We start from the raw sequence: 27528 nt of genomic DNA on the forward strand, positions 1-27528 counted from the left end.
ATTCTTTAGTAAACATTTTACTTCTTTTATAATGTTTGGCTTTTAATGTATTTTCTTGCCTTATTGCAGTGGCAAGGATATATAGTACAAGGTTGAATTAGAGTATTGACAGTGGATATCCTTGCCTTGTTCACATCTTGGGGGGAAAGCATTCATTCACTCTTTCACCATTAAATATGACATTTGTTATCAGTCTTTTTTTTTTTTTTGAAGTATTTTATTTGACAGAGAGAAATCACAACTAGGCAGAGAGGCAGGCAGAGAGAGAGGAGGAAGCAGGCTCCCTGTGGAGCAGAGAGCCTGATGCGGGGCTCGATCCCAGGACCCCGGGATCGTGACCTGAGCTGAAGGCAGAGGCTTTAACCCACTGAGCCACCCAGGCACCCCTGTTATCATTCTTTTGCATATGTCTTTTATCAGGTTAAGAAATTTTTTTTTTTTTATTCCTAGGTTGTTGAATGTTTTTATAAGGAGTGGATATTGAATTTTCTCTTTTAAATTTTATTGCATCTCTTGGTAGGATCATAAGATTTTCCTCCTATATCCTGTTGATATGGTGAATTACAATGATTGGGTTTTGGTTGTGGACCTAAACTCACATTCTTGGGGTAAAATTCACTTGGTCATTGTATAAGACCCTTTTTATATATTGCTGGATTTGATTTGCTAAATTTGCTAAGGCTTTTTGTGCATGCAGGTTGGATATTAGTCTGTAATTTTATTTTTTATAATGGCTTTGGTTTTGATATCAGGGTAATGCTAGCCTTATAAAATGAGCTGGGAATTACTGGTATTACTTCTTCCTTAAATTTTTGATAGACTCTACCAGTGAGGACTTCTGGACCTTGCATCTTATTCTGGAAAGGGTTTCACTTACATATTTAATTCTTTTTTTAATTAAAAAAAAATTATTTTAGAGAGCCAGAGAGGGAAGAGGAGTGGGGGTGAGGGAAGGGGCAGAGGGAGGAGAGAGAATCCGAAGAAGGCTCCACACTAAGTGTGGCACCGCCCCACGCAGGGCTAGATCTCATGCCCCTGAGATCATGACCTGAGCTGAAATCAAGAGTCAGAGACTTAGCTGATTGAACCACCCAGGTGTCCCTACACATTTAATTCTTAAAATAAATATGGGGTTATTCAGACTTTCTCTTGCTTTTTGAATTGGTAATTAGTATTTCTCAAGAAATTTGTCCATTCCATTCAAGTTTTTGAATTTATTGGCATACTGCTCAAAATATTCTCTTTAAGAAAATGTCTGCAGGATCTGTAGTGATGTCTCTTCCTTTCTGATATTCATAATTTGTTTCTCTTTTATGATCAGTGTAGGCAGAGGTTTATAAGTTTTATTATCTCTAAAAAACAACTTTGTCTTTTCCATTTTCTGTAAAGTTTTTCTATTTTCTACTAGGTTGATTTCTGCTTTTATCTTTATTTCCTTAGTTTCACTTTGGATTTAATTTGCCTTTTTTCTAATTTCTTCAGGTTTAAGCTTAGATAATTGAGTTTGGACCTTCCCCCCACCCCACCCCTTCTCAGACAGCCATTGAAAGTTATACATTTCCCTGTAAGCACTACTTTATCTGTATCACACAGATTTTGATGTTAGGTTATTTTTTTTTCCTAATTTTTTTTGTGATTTCTTCTCTGACCCAAGATTTATTTACAATTCTAAATAAACCTACTAAGTAGGTGTTTTTTTCCACAGATATTTTTCTCTTACTTCTAATTTAGTTTTGTGGTGCTAGAGAACATATTCTATATGATTGCAGTTCTTATATTTTTAATGATCTGTTGGTAAATGCTCTGAGTTCTTGGTGAGAATATGTATTCATTTATAGACTACTGCTCACTTATTCAATATAGTCATCTATAAATGTCAGGTCAGTTTGGCTGATTATGTTGTTTATGTCTTTTGTATTACTGATTTTTTTTGTCTATTTATAAATTAGAGAAGAGTGCTGAAGGCCTTATAATCATAGATTTATGCTTTCAATTCTATCAATTTTTACTTCTTAAATTTTAAGTTTTGTTATTAGGAGTATACACATTTAAGATTATGTCTTCCTGATGATTTAACCCATCTGTCATTACGAAAATCTGTTCTAAAATCTACTTTGTTTAATATTAATATAACCACTCTAGCTTTTTATGCTTAGTGTTTGCATAGTGTTTTTTCATCCTTCTACTTTTAACCCATCTGTCTTTACATTTAAAGGATACATAAATACATAAATGGACTTCTTATGCATAGTTGAATCTTCCTTTTTTCCCCCCAATTTGACAACCTCTGCCTTTTAATTGGAATGTTTACATGATTTACATTTAATGTAATTATCGCTATGGTTGCTGTATGTTTTCTATTTGCCCCATCTGTTTTTTATTCTTTTCTTTCTTTCTGCTCTCTTTTTGATTAGTTGGACATGTTTTAGGATTCTGTTTTTGCTTTCTTTTTCTTTCTTTCTTTTTTTTTTTTTTTTTTAAAGATTTTATCTATTTGACAGAGAGAGATCACAAGTAGGCAGAGAGGGAGAGAGAGAGAGAGAGAGGGAGGAGGAAGCAGGCTCCCTGCCTAGCAGAGAGCCCGATGCGGGACTCGATCCCAGAACCCTGAGATCATGACTGAGCTGAAGACAGAGGCTTAACTCACTGAGCCACCCAGGCAGCCCCTATTTTTGTTTTCTTTTTTTTTTTTTTAATTTTTTTAAAAAGATTTTATTTATTTATTTGACAGACAGAGATCACAAGTAGGCAGAGAGGCAGGCAGAGAGAGAGGGAGAAGCAGGCTCCCTGCTGAGCAGAGAGCCCGATGCGGGGCTCTATCCCAGGACCCTGGGATCATGACCTGAGCCGAAGGTAGAGGCTTTAACCCACTGAGCCACCCAGGCGCCCCCTTATTTTTGTTTTCTTAACTATATCTCTTTTGGGGTTACTCTCAGGTTTATAATTTACATCTCAAATTTGTCACTGTACTTTAAAATTTTTACTTCACATATAAGGTGTAAGAACCTTCTACCGCTATACTTTCATTTCCACTCTCATCTTTTGTGCAACTTTTGTTATATATTTTACTGGATACACACAGTATTTTTTTAATTAATTATTTTTATTAACATCAATGTATTATTTGTCCCAGGCATACAGGTCTGTGAATCATCAGGCTTACACATTTCATAGTACTCACCATATCACATACCGTCCCCAATGTCCATAACCCAACTACCCTCCATAACCCCTTCCACACAGTATTTTATTACTTTTTTAAAATCATCTGTTATATTTTTAAAATATTTATTTATTAATTTGAGAGAGAGAGAACACAAGCAGGAGAGGCAAAGGGAGAGGGAGAATCTTCGGCAGACTCCACGTTGAGCACAGAGCCTAACAGGGGGCTTGATCTCACAACTCTGAGATCATAACCTGAGCTAAAACCAGGAGATGGATGTTTAACAGATTGTGCCACCCAGGCATCTCAGTTATATTTTTAAAATTTTAATATTTTTATTGAGATTTTATTTTTGTAGGGCAATTTAAAGATCACAGCAAAATTGAAGAGAAAAGTACAGAGATTTCCCATATATTCCCTACCCCTACCTACATGCATAGCCACCCCATTACCAACATCCCCCAACGGAATGGTACATTTATTACAATTAATGAAACTACATCAGCACATCCTAATCACCGAAAGTCCATAATCTATATTACAGTTCACTCTTAGTGTTGTATATACAATGGGTTTGGACGAATGTATAACATGTGTGCATCATTATGGGGTCATACTGAGCAATTTTACTACCTTAACAATCTTTTGTGCTCCACCTATTCATCATTTCCTATCTTCTCTGAAAACTCCTGCAACCCCTGATCTTTTTCCTATCTCCATAGTTTTACCTTTCCCAGAATGTTACGTGTAGTTGGCAGTCAAATAATATGTAGCCCTTGGTTTGGCATCTTCTTAGTAATATGCTTTTAAGGTTCCTCTGTTTTTTCATGGCTTGATAGCTCATTTCTTGGAATGCTGAATAAATATTCTATTGTCTGGATGTCCCACAGTTTGCTTATTTGTTCACCTGCTGAAGGGTTGGTTGCTCCCAAGTTTTGTATGAATAAAGTGGCTATAAAGATCTTTCTGCAGGTTTTTGTGTGGACATGTGTTCAGCTCCTTCAGGTAAATACCAGGGAGTATGATGGCTGAATCTTACAGTAAGAGTATATTTAGTTTTGTAAGAAATTTCCAAATTGTCTTCCATTATGGCTATACCATTTTGTATTTCACTGACAATAAATGAGAGTACGTGTTGCTCCCCACGTTCTCATCAGCATTTGGTGTTGTCAGTGTTCTGGATTTGGCCATTCTAATTATATGTGTAGTGGTATGTCATTTTATTTTGCATTTCGCTGATATATGATATCAAGCATTTCTTCATATGCTTATTTTCCATTGTATATTTTCTTTGGTGAAGTGTCTAATGAGGTCTAAAGGTTAGGGATGCCTGGGTGTCTCAGCTGGTTAAGCATCTGTCTTCCATCTCAGGTTATGATCTCAGGGTCCTGGGATTTGGATTTAGCTCCTCATCAAGCTCCCTGCTCAATGGGGAGTCTGCTTCTCCTCTCCCATTGCCTTGCCCCACTGCTCATGCTCTGTCTCTCTCAAATAAAGAAATAAAATCTTAAAAAAAAAATAAAAGGCCAAAAAACCTCATTTTTAATTGGGTTGTTTGTTTTTTTCTTCTTAAGTTTTAAGAGTTCTTTGTGTATTTTGGATAATAATTTTTTTTAAAGATTTTATTTATTTATTTGACAGAAATCACAAGTAGACAGAGAAGCAGGCAGAGAGAGAGGGGGAAGTAGGCTCCCTGCTGAGCAGAGAGCCGGATGTGGGGCTCAATCCCAGGACCCTGAGACCATGACCTGAGCCGAAGGCAGAGGCTTAACCCACTGAGCCACCCAGGTGCCCTGGATAATAGTTTTTTATCAGATGTATCTTTTGTAAATATTTCTTCTAGTCCAGTTTATCAGTTATTTCTTTCATGGATACTTATATATGTATATGTACATATGTATAATATTTTAGTATTCTAAAAGTATTTATGTAGTATATATATATTATAAAGGTAAGTTGCACATAATACACATACACACATGAATACATGTTACCACTCTTGCAAATAAGTTATGAGTAAGGTTGAGTATCTTTTCAAATATCTAGTTATTCCTTTTGTCACTTAGGTTTTTCGTCTTTTTCTTACTACTTTACAGGGTTCTTCAGTATAAATTAGACCTTTATGTTGTGAATTGCAAAAATTTCTTTTTTTTCTTTCCTAGTTTGTTATTGTCTTTTGATTTTTTTTTTTTAAAGATTTTACTTATTTATTTGACAGAGAGAGACACAGTGAGAGAGGGAACATAAGCAGGGGGAGTGGGAGAGGAAGAAGCAGACTTTCTACAGAGCAGGGAGCCCAATGTGGGGTCCTGGGATCATGACCTAAGCTGAAGGCAGATGCTTAACGACTGCGCCACCCAGGCACCCCATCTTTTGACTTTTTTATAATGATTTTTATCATGCAGGAAATTTTTATTTTATGTATTCGAATTTATCAGTCTTTTATGGCCTCTGGGTTTTGGTCATACTTAGAAGGACCTTTCTTACTCAGGTGATTTAAATATTTTTAAGTTGTTATATTTAAATCTGAAATTTATTCTGGTAAATAGTAATGTGATATGAATATGTAACTCCCCCCCCCCTTGGATTACTACCCCATTATTCCAACATCACTTACTGATAGTTCTTTTCCCTACTGAGATGCAACTTTTATGACTTTATGATATTCTAGATTCCTTAATGTATCTGGTTCTACTTCTGGACTTTCTATTTTCTTTTCCATCAATATACAGTTTCAGTTATTGTACTCATTAATATTTTATGTGTCTAGTTCCTCCTTATTACCTATTTATTTATTGTTTATTTTTACATATATATTTTAGAATTAGACTATCTAGCTAAAAATAAATTCTTGACATATTTTATAGATTATTTGGAAGAGAGTTGAATTTTTTATGATGTCTTACTATTTAAGACAACGTTCTGCTTCCATTTTCTTTGTTTTTTTTCCTAATTTTCTTCAATACTGTTTAAAGTTTTCTTAACTTTTTTTTCAGGTTTAATGAGGTATAATTGATGAGTAAAATTCTAAGATACTTAAAGTATAAATCATGATGATTTGATATATGTATAGGTTGTAAAGGGATTTGCTCCATCTAATTAGTAAATCCTGTTAACTCCTTCAGTATATTTTTAAGTTGATTCCTGGGGAATTTATCTTTTATTTCTATATAATTGGGATTTTGTTCTATAGTTACATTTCCTAATTTGATATGGTTTTATAAGATTACTGATTTCTCTCTTTTTACTAAACTACATTTACATTTTTTTTTTTTTACCAAGCCACATTAATGAATTCTTTTATTTTAATAGTTCCAATAAATTTTCTCCAGTTTTCCAAGTATATAATCATATTTTCTGTAAATAGTGCCCATTTTACCTTCTTTGCAATTTTATATAATATTTCCAACTTAAATGTAATAATAGTAAGATAGAAGAATCATATTTATTGTCCAGAATGGACACTTTTGAGAATGAAGGTAATGGGGGGCATTATTAATAATTAAGCTGAAGCAACAGATATAAACTGAGATTGTCCTAGGCACATTGGGAAGTAATGGTAATCATTGTCTTCTTTGAAATATTAATGGGAATGCTTCTAGGGTTTCTTCATAAAGCATGACAGTGCTTTTGAAAATTATATATAAGTCATATCTGTAAATCTATAAATATATTAAATTATACAAGTTATATATGTATATATAAATTATATATTTGACTAATATATTAATTTTACATATTTTTTTGTCACGGTTGAGAAGAATCATTTTATTCCTATTTTACTCAGCATTTTCATCAAGAATGAATATTAAACTATGGATATGAATATGATTTTTCACATTTTATTTTTTTATTATGTTAACTACATTAAAAGATCCTAATACTGGGGCACCTGGGTGGCTCAGTGGGTTAAAGCCTCTGCCTTCAGCTCAGGTCATGATCCCAGGGTCCTGGGATCGAGTCCCGCATAGGGCTCTCTGTTCAGCAGGGGGCCTGCTTCCCTCTCGCTCTCTCTCTCTGCCTGCCTCTCTGCCTACTTGTGATCTCTGCCTGTCAAATAAATAAATAAATAAAAATCTTTAAAAGATCCTAATACTGAATTATCCTATTGTTCTTGGCTTTTTGGTTGTGTGTGTGTGCGCACGCACATGTAGAAGAATCCTATTTCCTATTAACATTTAGAATTCATTGTTAAAATATTCATATGTGAATGGTCTTGATCTCTTCATATTTTTGGTTAGAAAAAGTATATCCAGATTTGCTTTAGGATCAATGTACTTGTTTTATAAAAGGAATTTGTAGGGACACCTGGGTGGCTCAGTCAGTTATGTGTCAGCCTTTGGCTCAGGTCACAATCCCAGGGCCCTGGGATTGAACCCTGAGTCAGGCTCCCTGGTCAGTGGGAGCCTGCTTCTCCCTCTACCCCCACTGCTCGTGCTGTCTGTCACTCTCTCTCTCAAATAAATAAAATCTTTTAAAAAAATGAATTTGTAAATTTTCTTTAATAATATTTCATTAAGGAAATTTCATTCACAGAGAAGAGGACCATTATAATGAACTTCAAACTTGTGCCCATTACTCAGCTTTTATAATTATTAATATTGTGCCAATTTACCTCCCCTATTTGTTTTATTTACCCTTTGCTATTTTTTTTCTTTTTTTTTTGAGAGAGATGAGAAGAGGAAAGAGTAAGAAACTGAACTTTTTTTTTAAGGGTTCTGTTGTTTTGTTTTGTTTTTTAAGATTTTATTTATTTATTTGACAGACAGAGATCACAGGTAGGCAGAGAGGCAGGCAGAGAGAGGGGTAAGCAGGTTCCCTGCTGAGCAGAGAGCCCGATGCAGGCCCGATCCCACCCTGGGATCATGACCTGAGCCAAAGGCAGGCGCCCACTGAGCCACCAGGTGCCCCTTTAAAGGTTGTTTTTAAGTAATTTCTACATCTAACGTGGGGTTTGTTCTCACAACCCCAAGATCACAAGGTGAATGCTCCACCAACTGAGCCAGCCAGGGGCCCCAAAAGGGGCTGCTTTTATTTTTTAAAATTATTTATTATTTTTTTAAAGTAACTTCTACACCCAATTTGGGGCTGAAGGACTGAATATTTTATTTTTAAAAATTTTTTAAAGATTTTATTTTATTTATTTGGCAGAGATCACAAGTTGGCAGAGAAGCAGGCGGCGGGGGGGGGGGGGGCGGGGGAAGGCTCCCCGCTGAGAAGAGAGCCCAATGCGGGGCTAGATCCCAGGACTCTGAGATCATGACCTGAGCTGAAGGCAGAGGCTTAACCCACTGAGCCACCCAGGTGCCCCTACATTTTAATGGGACTGGAACATTTTAAAGCAACTATTAGACTTCACATATATTTACCCATGCATAATTTAGCATATATTTCTAACATTTTAAAGATAATATTACTGTGGTTTAGGAAATTAACAGTAATTCTTTGTCTAATACCCAGTCTGTTTACAATTATTTTTGATTGTTTAAAAAATGTTGTTTTAGAATTGGCTTTTTAAATTTTTTTTTTTTAAGATTTTATTTATTTATCAGAGAGAGAGAGAGGGAGAGAGAGCGAGCACAGGCAGACAGAATAGCAGGCAGAGGGAGAAGCAGGCTCCCTGCAGAGCAAGGAGCCCGATGTGGGACTCGATCCCAGGACACCGGGATCATGACCTGAGCCGAAGGCAGCTGCTCAACCAACTGAGCCACCCAGGCATCCCTAGAATTGGCTTTTTAAAAATCAGAATCTAAACAAGGAAGTTGCATGACATTTCTTTTAAGAGGGATGCCATTTACTTGTTGAGAAAACTGCATCATTTGTTTTGTAGGATTTCTTATATTCAGGATTTGTTTGAATTTATCCTCGTGGTATCATTTAAGATAGTGCTTTTCCCCAAAATTTCTAGGAATGTTTCCCTAGTAATTAGATTCCCTAATCTAAATACTCCAAATACAAGTTCTTGGAAAGTGAATCTTACTGGTCTTGCTTTTGCCTGGGAGTATTTTGGGAATGGTCATGTGTTACTAGGTCCACATTTTTAGCAGGGGCTATAGATGATAAACTCTTTTAAAGATTTTATTTATTTGACAGACAGAGATCACAAGGAGGCAGAGAGGCAGAGAGAGAAGGGGGGAAGCAGGCCCCTGCTGAGCAGAGAGCCCGATGTGGAGCTCGATCCCAGGACCCTGGAATCATGACTTGAGCCGAAGGCAGAGGCTTTAACCCACTGAGTCACCCAGGCGCCCCAGATGATATAAACTCTTTTAAGAATATAGGGTTGGGGCATCTGGGTGGCTCAGTCGGTTAAGTGTCTGATCTTGATTTCGGCTGGGGTTGTGAGATTGAACCCCCTTTGGCTCCACACTCAGTGCAGTCTGCTTGTCCCTCTACCTCCACCTGCTTAAACTCTCTTTCTTCCAAATAAATAAAATCTAAAAAAAGAAAAAGAATATAGGGTTGTGCACATGTCTAAAGAGGTGCCTAGCACAGCGTCTTTATCATGTACACTAAATTCTTATATACGTAAAAATACCATTCTTGCCCATCCATATAATTCCATATAATTTTGGTTATTCTCACTAGTTTATATTCCAGATTAAATTTAGAAACTGTTGTAGTATTTTAAATATACATTGACATCGTAGCTGCTAGCCACATGTAACTATTTAAATTAATTAAAATTAAAATGTAGTTCCTTAGTTGCACTGAACACATTTCAAGTACTCACTAGGCCCATGTAGTAGTTAGTGGCAAGTATATTGAATAGTATAGATAAAGAGAATTCTATCATTGCAGAAAGTTCTGTCGGGTAGTGCTGCTTTAGAGGCTTGTATATCGATAATAACTTATTCCTTTTTTAATGCTCATGAAAGAGTAAAAAAAAAACCTATTTTGTGTGAGTTTTGCTTGTAGCATTTTAGTCAATTATGTAGGAAAGGTATATCACAGGATAGCTTTGTTTTCTCATTTAAAAAGTTCATTGAAGGAAGTTTGAAAAATATTAAGTATGCAGTTGGATTAATTTTCACCAGCCAAATAATCTTTTTAACACATTTTCTTTCTGGGTTCTATTTGATTCATGTCTGATTATTTGACTTTCACAATCATGTAGTTTTGTTCAAGAAGAGCACATAAATATTTTTCTAATATCACATCAAGAGATACATTGATTGGGGCACCTGGGTGGCTCAGTGGTTAAGCCAACTGCCTTCGGCTCAGGTCATGATCCCAGGGTTCTGGGATAGAGTCCCGCATTGGGCTCTCTGCTTGGCAGGGAGCCTGCTTCCCTCTCACACTCTCGGCCTGCCTGTCTGCCTACTTGTGATCTCTCTCTCAAATAAATAAAATCTTAAAAAAAATAAAAAAACAAAAGAGATACATTGATTCCAGTTTGTCTGACCACTGTATCATTTGACCATTTGGTTAGACTGGTGATTACCAGGTCTCCATGATAAAGACAGATTTTTCTTTTGCAGTTAATAAGTAATCTGTGGGGTGATATTTGGAGGCTGTGTGACTATCTTGTTCCCCAACAACTTTTTACTCAATGATTTTTACCATCCATTTGGGTAGCTTTCAGGAATCAATTATTACATAGGAGTTACAAGATGGTAATTTTAGAAACTCTTTAATTCTTTTACATACAATTTTTATCTGATAGTCTTTAAGGAAGAGCTTTCCCTTTCCCCCTCATCATCTTTGATTCTTTTTTTTCTTTTATTTGTTATAAACACCAGGTATGTCTCCTGAAGTTGGCCCATGTGACTTACTATACTTTGAGTCTTGTTGCTATAGGCACTGCTGTGTAAAGGGCTGTTAAACCAAGAGAATTTTTGCTTTATAGCAGTTTGGTCATTTTTTTATCATGTGATTATTCTTAAAATGAGAACTTTTATAGACCATAATTGTTATAAACTTAGGTAAAAAATTATACCACTTTGGATCTTTTTTTGATTAATTCTACTGAAACATAAGCTTTTCAGAAACTGGGGCAACTGTGTTAAGGAATTCCCATTTACACCAGGCAAGAAAGTAAACAGTAAGTGGAGAGTAGGGTAACAAACACCTACGGTATCAAAAAACAACCGTGAAAAGGATCTGTCTTAATGTGCTAGCCCATTGCAGTTTAACATATTGCTTACAACCTTCACAATAGAATTTGAGTGACTTCAGTTACACATTCCAGGAGACTGGCAGTCTGTTACAATCAGAGTCTGAACTTTAGAGCAGGCTAATTTACAACGATGGGATGAAGAAAGTTGTGGGTTTATATTACACACTCTCACCTGACACTGTATCTGATCCCTTACCTGCTGATTGACATCTTGAATGAGCTCTTTGAAGCAAGTTCCAGCTTAATTAAAACGTTTGCTTGGTTAGCAGTGATCTGTGAAAGCCTGTGATAAATATTGAATCAGGTTCACCTGCTGGTTGCTGTGAGTGGATAAACAGCTGCTTTGTGCAGTTTAATCATGAAACTGGCAGTAGAGTACTACTGTTTGAATTTTTTAAAAAGAATAGTTGAGAAGGTATAGTTATGTCACTTTTGCTATCTTACTAGAGTGTGTGCTTATGTGAGATTTTGCACAACAGGCATTCAGTACCTGTTTAGATGGCTTGGACAGTAGCAATTGGTTGATAAAGATTAACAATAAACCCTCTTTTTTATGTCTCAAAGATCATAGTATAATTCTACCTTCATTGGCTTTTTACCACTAGCTTTTTATGTGCATGGCATTCTGAAATTAAAAAGGGTAATATTTTGTATTTTTGCCAAGTTAAATGGTAGATGAAAATGAACTTACTAAGGCTTTGTTTTGATGTGTAAGTTTATGAGTTCCAACTTTTCCACAAATTTATTATGTATTTTATAACAACTTGAGGAACTCTTTTAGATTTTTTTTTTTTAATCTGTGAAATGGAGTTAGAAATAAGCAGTGGCAATAAACTGGGTGTTTTAGAATTATGTTAAAATTAGGTAATTAACAAACATAAAAGATAAATGAATTTACAAGCAGTGGAGGAATCTTTGTAAAATTGCCTTCTTTGGACTATCAGCTTGTTTATTCCTTTACCGAATAAATGTGTCTGGCCAAGTTGGTTGTAAAGAAAATGCGGTTTCCATTTGATTTCCATTATTAAATCAGATGTACATTCTGGAAGAAAGCCCTCACCCAGTAAGTCACAGTCTTCTTGAGCACATGAGGAAAGTTTGGACTGACTTTCTAGAAATGCACACAAAATTGTGTTTGTAGTTTCTGGGTGATCTCAAACCCTCTCTTCTGTAACAGTTCATGGATCCTAAATTAAAAACTTATTTCCTAATAAATGAGGTTGAAATATTTTGGTCAAGAGGTATTAAGATGAAAACTATTCTGTGTTAATAAGCAGCTGAGGAAGAACCAGAAGGGACTGTATTTGCTGTGCTTGATTTCTTTTGAATATTTAGCATTTTTTAGGTATATTGTCCATTACAATTCTTAGCTCTACAGATTATCTCCTACAGTGGGGGTTCCTAATTCTGTACCTAAAGTTTTATAGTTTTATTCCTATCATCAGTTTGTTTGGAATTTTAGGGGGAGAAAAAAATTTAAGTTATACTTGGTCTGCTCAACCTTGTTTTTTTGATGTTTATCTACTTTGATACATGCTTTTTAAAATAAAAACTTTTTTTCATTACATTTTCATTTTTTTCATTACAGATAGTATTCTATTGATTAAAAAAACCCCACAATTTATTTATCCATTCTTTTTTGATACACTTAGCTTGTTTTCCTCACTATTTAAACAATGCTGCAAAGAATATCACTATTGTATCTGTTTAATGTGCAAGACTTTCTCTAGTATTTATACTTAACAGTGTCATGCTGGGTCAGAGTGTCTTTGTATCTTTGATTCACTAGATCACCAGTTTGCTCTACAAAGTGGATGTGCCACTTTATATTTGGGTCAGCAGTGTGTGAGAGTTGCTTCAAATCTTCTCGAACACCCTATCTGATGGATGGGAAATAGAATCAAATTACAGTTTTAATTTGCATTTTCCTAATTAGTAATGAGGTTAGCATTAAACTATATATCTTTTCTTTTTTTTTTTTTAAAGATTTTATTTATTTATTTGACAGAGAGAGATCACAAGTAGCCAGAGAGGCAGGCAGAGAGAGAGGAAGGGAAGCAGGCTCCCTGCTGAGCAGAGAGCCCGATGCGGGACTCGATCCCAGGACCCTGAGATCATGACCTGAGCCGAAGGCAGCAGCCTAACCCACTGAGCCACCCAGGCGCCCCTAAACTATATATCTTTTCTGATGTTTATTGGCCTTTCAGCTTTTCTCTTCTGTGATTCTTTTGTTCTTGATCATCTTTTGGATTTGTCTTTTAAAATGAATTGTTGGAATTTTTCATATGTTACAGATACTGGTCCTTGGTTATATGCAGAGCAGATATCCTTTCTTAGTCTATGCTGCCTTTTTCTTTTTTTTTTTTTAATAAAGGGAAGTGCAGTTTTAAATAGAAATTTTACACCCTAGTGAGATTGTGTCTTCAGTCATTGTGTTTTTGGTGTATTGTTTAAGAAATCCTTTCCCACATTGGGATCATAAAGATACTTTCCTGTACAGAGTCAGAGACCTTATTTACTACAAAACATAAAATATTGACTCTTTGGCCCTTTACAGAAAAAGTTGTTGATGTATGCTTTAAGGAGTCTCTTAATTGAGAGGTGTTCCCCCCACCTTGAGGAACATAATGTAAATCCTGTTAGAAAATATTTGACTTAAAGTCAACTAATAAATTAAAATGTTTTTTTTAATCTGAATTTTATGCCTTACCCTTAGGAATATTTTATAATTGCATTCGGTAAATAATGCACTTGAGTACTAACTTTAAACAATTCTGTAATTCATGAGTGAAACTGGTAGTGATAAGCTCAAAAACCTGTGCTTTGTAGAACAATTAAAGAATGAAGCATTGTCAGTGAGATGAGGTAACCCCTGTCATTATCTTCTACTTGGCTTGATATATCAGGAATTCTAATATTTCTTGAATGAATGAGATAGAACATATAAAGTGTTTAGCACAGGGACAGCCTTAATAAATGATTATTATTAATAATGAATATATCAGGATATGTATTTGTTGCTCACAACTATAAAGTGGCCCAAATATTAGCATAACAAGATAATTTTTCTTTTTGGCCTTGAAAATAACAGATTGCCCTGTACTTTTTCCTTTACAAGCTAACGTTTTTATTTCGAAGTAACTTTTCAATATGTGAAGAACTTCAAATTAGGATATCAATTATGCATCTATTGGGTAACAACAGTGTTGTATATGTACAGTACTTGGCTTGGCGACATAAGTCACAGTCCATCAATTAAAAAAATTTTAAGTTATAGTCATATGCAAAATACCATGTTTAATGAATGAGTTATATAAAGAAATGTAAGGCATAGTTTATGTCCTCAAGGAATTTACAGTGTGGTTGAAAGACAATACAGATATGGAAAGTTTCAGAAAAGTATGTAATTATTTTATGGGCCTAGTTTTCCCTTTATTTCCTACAAAACTTCTTTTTAGTCTTTTCCCCTCTCTTTTATATATTTATTTTTTGCATCAATATACCCTTTTATGTCTGTGTTTAGAATTTAATTCATAGCCTTCTTTTAGAAGGTTACCTGATTTTTGAATTAGCAAAATAACTTCTCTGACAATACAATAGTTCATAGCTTTCCTTTATTATTTTCCATTTTTTTTTAAAGATTTTATTTATTTATTTGACAGAGAGATCACAAGTAGATGGAGAGGCAGGCAGAGAGAGAGAGAGAGAGAGGGAAGCAGGCTCCCTGCTGAGCAGAGAGCCCAATGCGGGACTCGATCCCAGGACTCTGAGATCATGACCTGAGCCGAAGGCGGCAGCTTAACCCACTGAGCCACCCAGGCGCCCTATTTTCCATTTTTAAAATGTATTTAGTCACTGTGCTCATTTTTATTTTTCAACTATTTAACCATAGTTCTTTCTTTTTTTTTTTATTTTTAAAGAGTTTGCTTATTTATTTGACAGAGATCACAAGTAGGCAGAGAGGCAGGCAGAGAGAGAGAGAGGGAAGCAGGCTCCCTGTGAGCAGAGAACCCGATGCGGTACTTGATTCCAGGACTCTGGGATCATGACCTGAACTGAAGGCAGAGGCTTTAACCGACAGAGCTACCCACGTGCCCAACCATAGTTATTTCTTAATATATATATATATTTTAAATATTTTATTTATTTATTTGACAGAAATCACAAGTAGGCAGAGAGGCAGGCAGGGAGAGAGGGGGCGGCAGGCTCCCTGCTGAGCAGAGAGCCTGATTCGGGACTCGCTCCCAGGACCCTGAGGTCGTGACCTGAACCGAAGGCAGAGGCTTTAACCCACTGAGCCACCCAGGGGCCCCTCTTAATATATGTTTTAACGGTTTTATTTATTTAAGAGAGAGAGAGCACAAGTGGGGTGAGGGACAGAGGGAGAAGCAGACTCCCTGCTGAGCAGGGAGCCCAATGCAGGGCTCAATTCTCAGACTTCAGGATCATGATCTGAACTGAAGGCAGATGCTTAACTAACTGAACCATCTTGGTGCCCCTAGGCATAGAAGTTTTTATATTGTTTTTGTGGGGAAAGGTTGGAGAAATTTATGAAACTTAAGACCTTGAAATTTTATCTTACTTGAACTTATAGCTTTGTGAAAGTGACAAGGACTCAGAATTTGGTCTTTCAAGATCAAATCTTATAATCTTTCTTCATTCTTTCAAAAAAATTAGATATATATTTCTATATTGTAGGACAAGAGAGAGAATAGAAATTGTTAGACATGAAGGAAATTTTCTAAAATCCTTGATTGCTGACCCTCTAAGAACAGTTTTGACTATCATAGATTTGAAATGTATTTTTTTTAAAGATTTTATTTATTTATTTGACAGACGGAGATCACAAGTAGGCAGAGAAGCAGGCAGAGAGAGAGGAGGAAGCAGGGTCCCTGCTGAGCAGAGATCCCGATGCGAGGTTCGATCCCAGGACCCTGGGATCATGACAGGAGCCGAAGGCAGAGGCTTTAACCCACTGAGCCACCCAGGCACCCCTGAAATGTATTTTTAAACAGTTGACTCCTACACGTGGAAAAAATATAGCTGTCACACCCACTTGCATCTCTTGTGTTTCTTCGTAGTTATGTAGGCTCCATGCCCAACGTGGGGCTTGAACTCATGACCCTGAGATCAAGAGTCACATGCTCCACTGATTGAGCCAGCCATGTGCCCCTGTAGTTTTGTTTGTTTATTTTTTTTTCTCCTTAAATAATAATGGAATTTTGGTGTTACTTGGGTTGGGTTTTCTTGTCTTTTGTTAAAGTAAAAGGACTCCTGACAGTTTCTAACTATAGGAGAAAAAGCCATCTCTTAAAGGACTGCTCTGCCACTTTCAGGTCTTAGAGATTATGGGTTTTAGGAAGCCTATATGTTTCATCTTTCTTGACATTCAGATATGTTAGATGAAAATGAATACTTTTTAATTTATTCTCCACTTCCTCATGCAATCTCTATAAATTCAAAGGTCAAAAGCAAAAGGAAAATATATCTTTGAAAGATAAACCCAATAGCTGATTAGCAGGAGAAATACTTAATGAAAGGTACAAAATTATTTAATTTTGTTCATTTATTGTTTAAAGATGGCTAGGTCAAAGTGTTTCAGAGAAAGAGTCCATAAAGTGTTAGCCTATTAATTGGATTGGAGGATATTAGGACTTCTGTCTTGACTGTTTTCAGTATTCTTTCTCTAGTTTTCTTACAGAATTGAAAATAAGTGATTTTTTTTTTTTAAGATTTTATTTATTTGACAGAGATCACAAGTAGGCACAGAGGCAGGCAGAGAGAGAGGAAGGGAAGCAGGCTCCCTGCTGAGCAGAGAGCCCGATGCAGGGCTCGACCCCAGGACCCTGGGATCCTGACCTGAGCCGAAGGCAGAGGCTTTAACCCACTGAGCTGTCCAGGCGCCCCTGAAAATAAGTGATTTTGGTGCAAATAATTCCAAATGTCTTTTTGAAGCCTCTCTTCTCTTGCCACATTCAGTTTTTTCCTATATTAAATATGATTGTACCAAATCCTTTAAATAGAACTTCAATAGACAATCACACCTGAAGAAATAATTCTTTAATATTGCAAAGGAAAAAGAATCAACTTTCTTTCTTAATTTCCATCTTCTACAATACTTGCCTAAACAACCACTAGAAAACCATGTTCTTAGAAGATATAATTGCTTCAGACCACTGTAAGACATAATGAACAAAAACATGTTTAATATAGAATTAACCATAGCTTATAGTTTTATCAGTTATGGAGTGAAAACCAGATTTAAAGTACCTAAATAAAGCTGCTATAATGGGAAAAGTTTTCTGAAATTAGTTCCGATCTTTTATTTTTGTTAGTTATAGCTACTATCATAACATTTTAAGATAGGGAGATCCTTTTTTAAAATTACTAATGCCAAATTCATCCCTTTTAAAAAGTAAAAAAAAAGTTTTAATATAAAACAGCATTATAAAACTGTATAATAGCATCCCTTTTTATTTGAAAAAAGTTATATAGGAGATATATATGTATGAGGGTCTGTAGGTTATATATTACATTATTTGTCATAGGTGGTTGACTCATTTTGTTTATCTCAATATTGTTTGGACTTTTGGTTAGAAAAAAGTGGAATTAAAATGAAAGGTTTAGGTGGTAAAGCTTTAAGTGGAATTGATGTTCAAAGTGTTTCATCAAAAAGGAGGTTTTCGAAGCCTTGAGAGAAGACCACTTTATTAGATTACTTTTATGCTTGGATATAATATATCCATATAGTATATAGCATTCCAATATTCAACATAATATTCAGTATTTAATTTTTTATATCATAGGGAAGAGAAATAGTATAATTGAGTGAAAAGATTAAAAGTATTGAAAAGTAAACTAATTCTGCTACCTAGAGTTATTTTACCTCATTTACTAGGTTAATTAATTAATGTGATCATTGCACAGGCCAAAAAAATTCAGTCAGAGATATCATGATATAATTTGCATTCCATTTTCTGTATGACCATAAATTGTTAGATATTGCAACATATGTAACATAAACCACATGTCAGCTGTTTCCTGCCTCACTGTTGACAAGAGCTCCATTCATAACTCTTCTTTTTATCCTTTCAGTGAATAAGTAATTATTCAATATAGAAGGCAGGATATTTGGAACTGGCTATTTAATGTGGCAGCACTCTGTAATGAAATCTGCTGCTACTGGCAACTTGAGAGGGGAATGTAACAATTCCAGCATGACTGTAACTTTATCTTCTTTGACTGACTGTTTATTTGGCACATCAGTGAACCTTTTATCCCAGTGAGTGACAGCTCCAGAAGGGTCACATTTACATCCATTCTATCATGTATTGTAATATTTAATGGCGGACAAGGTTGAGCGAGACTGGGAGTAATTTGAACTTGCTTTTCCACCGAGTTGAGGCTAAAAGACAGCTTGATCCCCAGTGTTGTGGTGTAACATGCAATGACTTAGCATTTGTTTATGAAGGCTACTCTTACTGATTATGATTAAAAAAAAAGTCTTCAGTTAAATGGTGTATTTGTTCAGTTGAACAAATTCTCTTAAGCTACTGTGCTATTTAGCTCTTTTTCCCCATCAGTGACCCCTTCTGTAACTATTTCACAGTATTTCTCTTAAATTAGACTGCATTTTGTCTCATTTGTATAGTAATTGGGATTGAGGAGAGAGTAGTTATTAAGAACTCATGGTTCTAATGTATAGCATTAAATAGAATAGTTTTAAGAACTCATGGTTCTAATGTATAGCCTTAGATTTTTTATTTTATTTTTGGGGTTGGGAAACAGAAGAGGAAAATCAGGTAAATTACAGACTATATTCCTGCTGTTCCATATGTTGTGTTTAAGGAGACATTTATCTAATTATTTTAGTTATGGAACTGAATTATGAATAAAATTGTTCAGAAAAAGCTGTCCTGAAAAATTATACTGATGGATTTGAATTCCATGACAGGTAATCAAATTTCAGATGTACTTGTTCCAGACAAACAACCTGCCTTTATTAATACATATTAACAATTTGCATTCATTTGCATCCCTAAGGTAGATAATATTTTTCTTATATTTAATGATATTTTAAATTTGACTTGATATTTCTATTTTTTGCAAGCTATATTTAAAATGCTCTTTAAAATGTTGGTACAGAATATTTGCATGGGCTATGCTGTGAACAAAAATAAAATTAACAACTCTAAACTGTAGTATTACGAGTTTACTTGAAGCCTAAGCAAAAATGAAAATTGTCCTCCATTTTATCTTATTTTTATAATTAGAATTAAAACCTTTTAAAACATTTAGAATTTGAGTGTTGGAATGATATGTTAGAAAGCCATGCAAATGTGGAAACATTGTTTATAATTTTGAAGAGTGCAAGAAAACCAATTTGAAATGGAATTTGTATTTTTTTTCTTTAATGGCAAGTTTTAGATGATGTAATATCTTGACATTTCTCTTTGATAGTTGTGTTTTATTACTTACAGATTCTGATTTTGTGAGAGGTTTGATAACATTTTTTGTGGCATGCCAGACATAAATTGTCTTCTCTTTCCTTTGTTACAGACCCCTGGTCACTGTTCCAGGTGTTGTTGTTCTACTAAACAAGGAAGCAGTCAAGATTCCTCAAATGCCACTAAGAAGGATCATGGGGGGAAATCCAAGATACCCAAAATATATTTTGGGACACGCACACACAAACAGATAGCTCAGATTACTAGAGAACTCCGGAGGACAGCGTACTCAGGGGTCCCAATGACTATTCTCTCCAGCAGGGATCATACTTGCGTCCATCCTGAAGTAGTAGGTAACTTCAACAGAAATGAAAAGTGCATGGAATTGCTGGATGGAAAAAATGTGAGTAAAGTTATTTTGTTTTAGAGAAAAAAATAAGGCTGAAAAGATTCAATTTGCTCAATTTTCTATGCATTCATATTCTGTTTTATATGTGTATTTCCCGTGATAGTCAAATAACTTACAAAAATCAAATTAATTGCTAGTATTGCTATTTTTTGAAAAGTAACTTTACCATAAAATCTTTCTACATCAAAAACTGATGACATACTGTACGGTGACTAACATAAAAAAAAAAGAAAATCGTAAGTTTAAAATGACAGGTTTTGGTTCTAAAGCTTTGGGATATTTAATTCCTTGAAATTAATTCCCATTTTAGTCAGATATCTTCTTACCTCATTGAAATCCCACTACCAAAAATAGTCAGATATGGATGATATCATGGGAGAAGATAAAGTATTTAAATAAGTTAGTTAAATTTAATCTAATATATTTTATATATTTTAAAACTTAATTAGAAGATAGTTTATTTAGGGTCTCTTTCTGAGTAAATTTTTAAATGTTTTTTAGTTGAATGAGAAATATAATGATTATCCTATCTTGTAATTTTGATTAGTATAAACTTCTCTTTCAAAAAAAGTTATATGAAATTATTAACTTTAAAGATATGTCATTGGTGGTTTTAAAGTATTCCAGGGAAATCTTGAATATGAATTTGGTCAAGGTAGAAATTGAGAAGTCTTTCTTAGTAAATACATAATTTTTTTGATGGTATTAGTTTGGTAGTCTGTACAGTTTAATAACTTGTTTAGTCTGAAACTGGCTACAAGTCTGGAATATACTCAGAATTTATTCATGAATAATAAATTGATAGTCTGTGAAATGATCAGTGATAAATTAATATATTTTGAAAGTTCTTTCACTAGTATTTTGTCGAACAGAATTGGTTCTACACAAAAGACTATGAGCCATAGCCCCTAGAGTTTCATTTAATTGGTATATCACCTTCTACCCATGTAATGTGAATAAGTTATTTTGTATTATGCATTTCTTTCTCCTTGTTTATAAATACTTGAAGATACCTGCTTTTAGTTATTTGTCTGGACCTAATTCTGCCTCAGAATGCTTAGCTCATAGCCAAACATGAACATTGTTTTTCTTGTTCTCAAGTCCTTAGGGTAATTTGGTATTGTAATGTTGGCCAATTACAAAGTCACTGTAGGTGTCTATGCTTACTATGGCTGAATTACCAAAGTGAAATGATAAATAGATAACTGACAGTTTGGGTAAAAAGGAGTTTAAAGTGTGATAACACTTCAATTGACAGTCTCCCCTCAGGATTGTGTTACACTGCTAAAATGGATGAGCCATTCTGGTTTTGCTATCATTCTTCACAGGAGTGTCGTTCTAAGTGCCCTTAAAGTGTAAACTTTCTGATTTTTTGGCTTGATCCAAAGGCACATGTGTTTTTGTTCACTGTTTCTTTTACGAAAGTGCTCCTATACTGGAAAAGCAATGCATTTATCTGCTGAAAGTTAATTTTTGTTTCAATTAAGAAAAAATAATTAACTAGCACCAGAAATAATTCTACAAAATTATTTTAGGTATGGAAAAATATGTTTTTTGTGAAGATGAGATTTAATGGTTAATAATCATGCTCTCATTATTTTAATGTTGGGTCACATTTTATAGATGTGTCCATATATACTTATGTATAGAAGAAGAATAAATGAAATACATCAAAATATTACTAGTACATTCTTTCTGTTATAGAATTATAGATAATTTAGTGGAATTTTTGTACTCCTTTGTATCTTCTAGATATTTTATAGTGAACACTCTTTATTGTTTCCCCTAAGACATTCCTCTCTCCCTTTCTCCTTTCTTCCTTTCTTTTTATTACTTATATTCGATTAAATAATACAGTCTCATGGCTCAAACTGAAAATATACAGAATTGTTTATAGAGAAAAATCTCTCTCACTCCTGTCCCCAAGTCACTTAAGTGTCATCTTTGAAAGCAACCAGTGATACCATTGTTCTTTTGTATCTTTCAAGAAATATTTTTGCCTAATATCACTTTATAATCAAAGCAAAGGCACAACAAGCATAATTAAAAACTTTTTTCAGGTTAATTTGGGTTATCTAGAGCTATACTGATCTGGAGCTCTGTCTGAGTCAACTAATAGAGTTTCTTAAAATGGTGGTGATTATGGATACAATATAATTTCTCTCCTGTAAAATCTTTGTAGTTTTAATGATGTTCTGAAAATACTGAAATAAACTTGTTTTATTCTTTTGTTCCAGCATTGATTCACATTTCAATAATGGCTGTTTATTTTTAGGGCAAATCCTGCTATTTTTATCATGGTGTACATAAAATTAGTGATCAACACACATTACAAACTCTTCAAGGGATGTGCAAAGCCTGGGATATAGAAGAACTTGTCAGCTTGGGGAAAAAACTAAAGGCATGTCCGTATTACACAGCACGAGAACTAATAGAAGATGCTCACATAATATTTTGTCCTTACAACTATCTTCTAGATGCACAAATAAGGGAAAGTGTGAGTAACTGTGTGAAAATTAGAACTTTTCTCCTATGTATTGGAATATGAATGATCAATGTGAAAGCTTTTAGATGTTTTACTTTTTACTTTATTTTTTTTGCTTTATATTTAATTTATGTAAATGTATAAGCAGATTAGGGTACTGAAAACATATACTGAGATGTATTAAAAACTGAATTTTAGACCTTATCATTTTAATGTCTAAAGTAATTAATACTTTTGAGGACCTAGTATACTTTTAAAGAGCTAGTACTGAGTGGGATTCTTTTTTTTTTTTAAGATTTTATTTATTTATTTGACAGAGAGTGAGAGAGAACAAGTAGGCAGAGTGGCAGGTGGAGGGAGAGGGAGAAGCAGGCTCTCCGCTGAGCAGGGAGCCTGAAGCGGGGCTCAATCCCAGGACCCTAGGATCATGATCTGAGCCAAAGGCAGCTACTTTAACCAACTGAGCCACCCAGGTGCCCCACAGAGTGGGATTCTGATGGGTTTTTTCAGCCTATAATAATGACATTTTGGGCTTGACAGTGTTTTGTTGTGGTCATTTATTTTGTGCACTGTAGGATGCCGAGCAGCATCTGGTTTTATCCACTAGACACTGGTAGCACCCTTAACAGCTGTCACAATCAAAAATGTCTCCAGACGTTGCCAAATATAACCTGGGGGGCAAAATTACTCCCAGTTGAGACCCAATAATAAGTATCATTCCTTCTATTTATAAATGGTCAGAATTATTTTAAAACATTCATCTGAAAAATCTATAGTTTGAAGAACTTTGTGGGGAGAATATGTATACTATGTAAATTATGCTTTGTGAGATTTTGAGAAATGAAGTTTGGATATCGTATTTGTGTTTATTTGCATGGTTCTTAGAACCATCCAGTTGTTGTAGCATAAGAGAAAAAGTGAATTACTTGGGGGAGCCTGGGTGGCTCATTCTGTTAGGCATCTGACTCTTTTTGGTTTTTTTTAAAGATTTTATTTATTTATCTGACAGACAGAGATCACAAGTAGGCAGAGAGAGAGGAGGAAGCAGGCTCCCCGCCAAGCAAAGAGCCCGATGCAGGGCTTGATCCCAGGACCTTGGGATCATGACCTGAGCTGAAGGTAGAAGCTTTAACTCACTGAACCACCTAGGTACCCTAGGCATCTGACTCTTGATCTCTGCTCAGGTCTTGATCCCAAGTTCATGAGTTTGGGCCCCACTTTGGGCTCCTCACTGGGCATGGAGCTTACTTAAAAAAAAAAAGAATAATTTCATATATTCACCTGTTATTTTTCTCTCTAGATCTGACTGCACAGCTCTCATTAGCTTTCTACTTAAACTTGATAGGCATTATTATATTTACTATTCCTGCTTTCCTCTTATTTGGTTTCCTCTTGGCTAGGCCCCTTTCATTTGAGCCACTGTACATATCAATGCCAGGTCAGTCTTCCTAATATTACTTTTATTACATCTTTCTTCTGCTTGAAAATATATTGCACTCTTGGCTCATGAGTTAAAGTCCATATCTCTTATTTTATTTAATTTAAAAAATTTTTTTTTTAAATTTTTTTTTATTTTTTTCAGCATAACAGTATTCATTATTTTTGCACCACACCCAGTGCTCCATGCAATCCGTGCCCTCTACAATACCCACCACCTGGTGCCCCCAACCTCCCACCCCCCACCCCTTCAAAATTCTCAGATCGTTTTTCAGAGTCCATAGTCTCTCATGGTTCACCTCCCCTTCCAATTTCCCTCAACTCCCTTCTCCTCTCCATCTCCCCTTGTCCTCCATGCTATTTGTTATGCTCCACAAATAAGTGAAACCATATAATAATTGACTCTCTCTGCTTGACTTAAAAATTTTTTTTTTTTAGAGATTTCTTTTTTTTTTTTTTTAAAGATTTTATTTATTTATTTGACAGAGAGAGGTCACAAGTAGACAGAAAGGCAGGCAGAGAGAGAGAGAGAGAGAGAGGGAAGCAGGCTCCCTGCTGAGCAGAGAGCCCGACGCGGGACTCGATCCCAGGACCCTGAGATCATGGCCTGAGCCGAAGGCAGCGGCTTAACCCACTGAGCCACCCAGGCGCCCCTAATTTTTAAAATTTTTAAAAAAATTGATTTCAATTAATAAACATATAGTGTATTATTAGTTTCAGAGGTAGATTTCAGTGATTCATCAGTCTTATGTAATACCCAGTGCTTGTTACATCATATGCCGTCTTTAAGGTCCATCACCCAGTTATCCTATCCCCCCAATTCCCCTGCCCTCCAGCAACCCTCAGTTTGTTTCCTATGACTAAGAGTCTCTTACGGTTTGTCTCCCTTCATCTTGTTTTATTTTTCCCTCTCTTCCCACATGATCCTCTGTTTGGTCTCTTAAATTCCATGTATGAATGAGATCATATGATAATTGTCTTTCTCTGATTGACTTATTTTGCTTAGCATAATACCCTTTAGTTCCATCGTGTCATTGCAGGTGGCAAGATTTCATTCTTTTTGATGGCTGAGTAGCATTCCATTTTATATATATATGTATATAGATATACATATATATATACACACACACCACATCTTTATCCATTCATCTGTTGATTAAAGTCCATTTCTCTTAAGCTTACTCTCATGATGCTCAATAGTCTGGCTTGAATCTGCCTTTTTGGATATATCCGCTACAAACTCCCAACTTGGACCCTTAAAAAATTACCTCGTAGTCCCCTGAGGATACCTTGTTCCTAACTATATCTCTGCTTTTGATGATGCCTATATTGAAATGCCTGACTCCCTTTGCTATCCAAATCCAAATTCTACTCACTGTTTATTTATTTATTTATTTATGAGAGAGAGGGGTGGAGGACAGCAGGAGAGGAAGAGAGAATCTTAAGCAGGCTCCATGCCCAGTGGGGAGCCTGATGTGGGGCTTGATCTCACAACCCTGGGTTCATGACCTTAGCTGAAATGAAGAGTTGGACACTTAACTAGCTTAAGCCACCCAGGCACCCCTCTACTCATCTTTTGAACCCCAATATATTTCTTATTCTTCCATGGTTCTTTTTCAGTCATTGTCAACTCTATATATTATTTTCCTCAGAATAACTCACTGGCAAATACTTTGTAACATTTCTTCATATAAGCCAGGACTCTTTCAATCGCAAATGACAGAAACCCAGCTTCAGTAGAGCTTAAAGAAAAAAATACTTGACCAATTTCATTGTGAAGGCTTTATTTTCAGGCTGTTTCTTTCCAATGGGAACAAAGATAACCTCAAGCAGCCACCTAACCTGGAAAAAAAGAACATGATCTTAAATTTACTACCCAGATTTCTCTGATTAGCCTACCTTGAATCTCATCTCCATTCTTGAACCTGTGACTGTAGAGGGATGGAATACTTTATTTAATTGACAAGCCTGGGTTCTGAGTCTGTGTTGTGAGAGTGGTGATGTCCCTTGATTAACAGATTAACAGTTCTATCCACATCACATGTAGCTGGGGAAGAATAATTCTCAAAATGAAGGGATGTAGGAACAACATAAATGAAATAGATACATGCTGTATTATATTTTGAGAGTCTTTTGAATCCTGTATAATTATTTTAGTTTTAAAGTTTTTTTGTTTGCCCCCCCGCTTTTTTGTTGTTGTTGATTTCTGAACATTTATTTTGAATACATTTATCTTGTTAATTTTTAATAATTAATAATTTAATAATTTCAGTTGTCATCTTGGGTTTTTAGATAGATGATCATGTCACCTTGTTTGCCCCCTTTTAACATTATGTTGGAGATTGTATAGTGTGATTTTTATACACTTTGATGTGGCCATCAATACCTTAATCTAGACTCACTTAAAAGGTATTTTGGTTGATAGGTTTGCAAAGTATTTTGAGAGTGAAAAATGAGAAACTGTAATGTTGAGCTGATATTTGTTAGCTTTAGTGTTTTAAAAGTTTTAAAACCTAGAATCAGTTACTTATATAATTATCCTTGTCATGTTGCCTGTAGTATGAAATTTTAAATCAAAATATCTTGCCTACTGCTGTTAAGTCCATTTTCCTGAATGTTTTACAGGAAAATTTTTTTGTCTTACAGATGGATATCAATCTCAAAGAACAGATTGTCATTTTAGATGAAGCTCATAACATTGAAGAGTGTGCTCGGGAATCAGCAAGTTACAGTGTAACAGAAGTTCAGCTTCGGTTTGCTCGAGATGAACTAGATAGTATGGTCAACAATAATATAAGGAAGAAAGACCATGAACCCCTACGAGCTGTGTGCTATAGCCTAATTAAGTAAGAACATTTTCTTAACAGTGTCATTTTTGCTGCCTTTGTATTAAAAACATGCTTTATTATGCCACAGTATTTTAATTAGTAAACTTTGATCAAGCAACTTGGGAAATGGATTATTCCTTGCCTGTTAAACTTTTAGAAATAGGCCAGTCCAAACTTCTGTCTTGTTCAAAGAATATAATAAACATTCAATTTTTAAATTGATAATTGTGAATCTTATTTCTAATTTAACAGCCCCATGTATGATGTATATAGGACATTGGACTAAACATAAACTAAAGGGGATTTTAAGTAACATATTTAAAAATTTTGGATTAGAGCTTTGATTTATTGCTTTATCTTTCAGTTTGAGTAGGACTCTGGTTTGATGAGTTTTAATTAACCAAGATCTCAGTACTCTACTAGATTTTGTAATAGTTTTATTAAAGTTTACATTGAATTCCATTTTATTAGACATTAGGTTGTTGATCTAGAATCTCTTTATCTTAGATCTTGATCCTACATCCTATTCCACTTACTACAGCATTTTTCTGTTCTCTTTCCATTTTCTTAAAAATTTTTTTTGAATGTTATGTAGTCACATGTTTGAACATAAAAGGTATACAAATTTATGTTGTAAAAACTC

General features: G+C 35.0%; 1 protein-coding gene across 2 annotated transcripts in view; it reads left to right on the forward strand.

Moving 5' to 3' along the window:
* Window positions 1–27528, forward strand: part of BRIP1 (BRCA1 interacting helicase 1) — a 188318-nt gene that overhangs the window by 41142 nt on the left and 119648 nt on the right. For both annotated transcript variants that reach the window (XM_047707226.1, XM_047707227.1), the window contains exons 7-9: window positions 19839–20129; window positions 22411–22632; window positions 26704–26903. In XM_047707226.1, the coding sequence (XP_047563182.1) occupies window positions 19839–20129; window positions 22411–22632; window positions 26704–26903 (713 nt within the window). The remainder of the gene's footprint in view (window positions 1–19838; window positions 20130–22410; window positions 22633–26703; window positions 26904–27528) is intronic.

The sequence above is a fragment of the Lutra lutra genome, chromosome 16 (assembly GCF_902655055.1).
Source record: "Lutra lutra chromosome 16, mLutLut1.2, whole genome shotgun sequence".
Classification (NCBI taxonomy): Eukaryota; Metazoa; Chordata; class Mammalia; order Carnivora; family Mustelidae; genus Lutra; species Lutra lutra.